This window comes from Suricata suricatta, chromosome 16 (assembly GCF_006229205.1).
Source record: "Suricata suricatta isolate VVHF042 chromosome 16, meerkat_22Aug2017_6uvM2_HiC, whole genome shotgun sequence".
NCBI lineage: Eukaryota > Metazoa > Chordata > Mammalia > Carnivora > Herpestidae > Suricata > Suricata suricatta.
The window spans coordinates 58647683-58649878 of NC_043715.1; the positions used below are offsets into that span (position 1 = coordinate 58647683).

A 2196-nucleotide genomic window follows, 5' to 3' on the forward strand; every position below is an offset into this window, starting at 1 on the left:
AGACGCCAGTCACAGTCAGCCAGCGCAGGGCGACTTCACAGAGCAGTAAAGGTCCTTCCACTTGGGGACCTCGCAGGGCAGCCTGCAGTCCCGGAGATACACATGTTCAGGATCAGGATGTACAACCTGGCGGACTGTGTTTTGTGTGCAGTGAATGTGGAAGAACCTTCAGGTACAAATCTTTACTTGCTATCCACCAGAGATTCCATACTGCGGAAAGACCTCATGAGTTCGGCAAAGGTGGGAAATCCATTAGGCAAAGGTCTATCCTTAGTCAAAATGGAAGGACTCACACTGGGTCCAGGCAGAACACGTGCAGCAAATGTGGGAAATCCTTCAGCCACAAATCTATGCTCATTCATCCTGGGACAGGGCACAGCAGAGGAAATGATTCTGTTTGCAGTGTATGTGCAAAATCTGTTAGCCATAGTTCAGTTTTAATTACTCAGAGGGTTCAACCTAGAAAAAGGCCTTATAAGTGTGACAACTGTGCAAAATGTTTTACTTCTATCTCTGTTCTGAAATATCATCAGAGATCTCATGCAGGGGAAAGACCTTATCAGTGCAAGGAGTGTGGGAAGTCTTATATCTCCAGTACTGGCCTCCGTTATCATTGCAGAGTTCACACTGGAGACAGGCCTTATAAGTGCCATGAATGTGACAAATCTTTTTTCTCTAGATCTGATCTCCAGTATCATCACAGAGTTCACACTGCAGAGAAACCTTATCAGTGCAATGAATGTGGCAAGTCCTTTTTCCAAAGAAACATCCTCAATGCACACATAAAGATTCACTCAAGTGAAAGGCCTTATAAGTGTAATGAATGTGGGAAATCTTTTAAGTGTAAGGCAACATTCATTAAACACCAGAGAGTTCACACAGGAGAAAGGCCTTATGAATGCAGTGAATGTGGAAAATCTTTTAGTACAAGTTCTGTCCTTCGTTCTCACCAGAGAATTCACACTGGGGAAAGACCTTATGAATGTAGGGAATGTGGGAAATCTTTCACCACTAGTTTTGTCCTCCATAATCACCAGAGAGTTCACACTGGAGAGAGGCCTTATGAGTGCAGTGAATGTGGCAAATCTTTTACTGCTAGTTCTGCACTCCATTATCACCAGAGAGTTCACAGTGGAGTGAAGCCTTACGAATGCAGTGAATGTGGCAAATCTTTTACAACTAGTTCTGCCCTCCAGTGTCATCAGAGAGTTCACACTGGAGAAAGGCCTTATGAGTGCAGTGAATGTGGGAAATCTTTTACCACTAGTTCTGTCCTCCATGAACACCGGAGAGTTCACACTGGAGAAAGGCCTTATGAATGCAATAAATGTGGGAAATCTTTTACTGCGACTTCTGCCCTTCGTTATCACCAGAGAGTTCACACTACAGAGAGGCCTTATGAGTGCAGTGAATGTGGCAAATCTTTTTTCTCGTTGTCTGACCTCCAGTGTCACCAGAGGGTTCACACTGGAGAAAGGCCTTATAAATGTGGTGAATGTGGTAAGTCCTTTCTCCGAAGAAATAGCCTCAATGTACATATAAAAGTTCACTCAGGTGAAAGGCCTTATAAATGTAATGAATGTGGGAAATCTTTGAACTATAAGTCGACATTCATTCAACACCTGAGAATTCACACAGGAGAAAAGCCTTATGTCTGCAATGAATGTGGGATGTCTTTTAGTCATAGTCGTGCCCTCCGCATTCATCGTCACTGTCACCTTGAAAGAAGTCCTTATGAGTGTACTCAGTGTGGGAAATCTTTTACTTCTAATTCTTCCTTCCTTTCACACCAGAGAATTCACACTGGAGAAAAGCCTTATGAGTGTAGTGAATGTGGGAAGTCTTTTACTGCTCGTTCTCTCCTCCGTTCTCACCAGATTGTTCATACTGAAGAAAAACCTTATGAGTGCAGTGAATGTGGCAAGTCCTTCCCCCGAAGAACTACCCTCAATGCACACATAAAGGTTCACTCAGCTGAACGGCCTTATAAGTGTAATGAATGTGGGAAATTCTTGAAGTATAGATCGACATTCATAAAACACCAGAGAATTCACACAGGAGAAAGGCCTTATGAGTGCAGCGACTGTGGGAAGTCTTTTATCAGTCATCCTGCTCTTATTTATCATCGCAAGAGTGCACACAAGAGAAATGCCTTATGAAAGATGTGAAAGTGGGAAATCTTTCAACTAAATCTCC

General features: G+C 43.2%; 2 protein-coding genes across 2 annotated transcripts in view; both read left to right on the forward strand.

Annotated features, from left to right (window-relative positions):
• The first annotated feature begins 8 nt into the window (after nucleotides 1-8).
• On the forward strand, nucleotides 9-2190 carry LOC115281107 (zinc finger protein 658B-like). The gene has a single exon (XM_029926409.1). It carries the CDS (start codon nucleotides 351-353, stop codon nucleotides 2157-2159), a length of 1809 nt encoding a protein of 602 aa, XP_029782269.1. The 5' UTR covers nucleotides 9-350; the 3' UTR covers nucleotides 2160-2190.
• The window catches only part of LOC115279932 (zinc finger protein 658B-like), a 24127-nt gene continuing 21960 nt past the window's right edge, over nucleotides 30-2196 (forward strand). The window contains exon 1 of the mRNA XM_029924428.1: nucleotides 30-76. The gene's annotated coding sequence lies outside the window, so the exon portion shown is untranslated. The remainder of the gene's footprint in view (nucleotides 77-2196) is intronic.

What these genes read in the sequence shown, in the direction of transcription:
- LOC115281107 (XM_029926409.1), top strand. Translation starts at nt 351, where the DNA reads ATGCTCATTCATCCTGGGACAGGGCACAGCAGAGGAAATGATTCTGTT.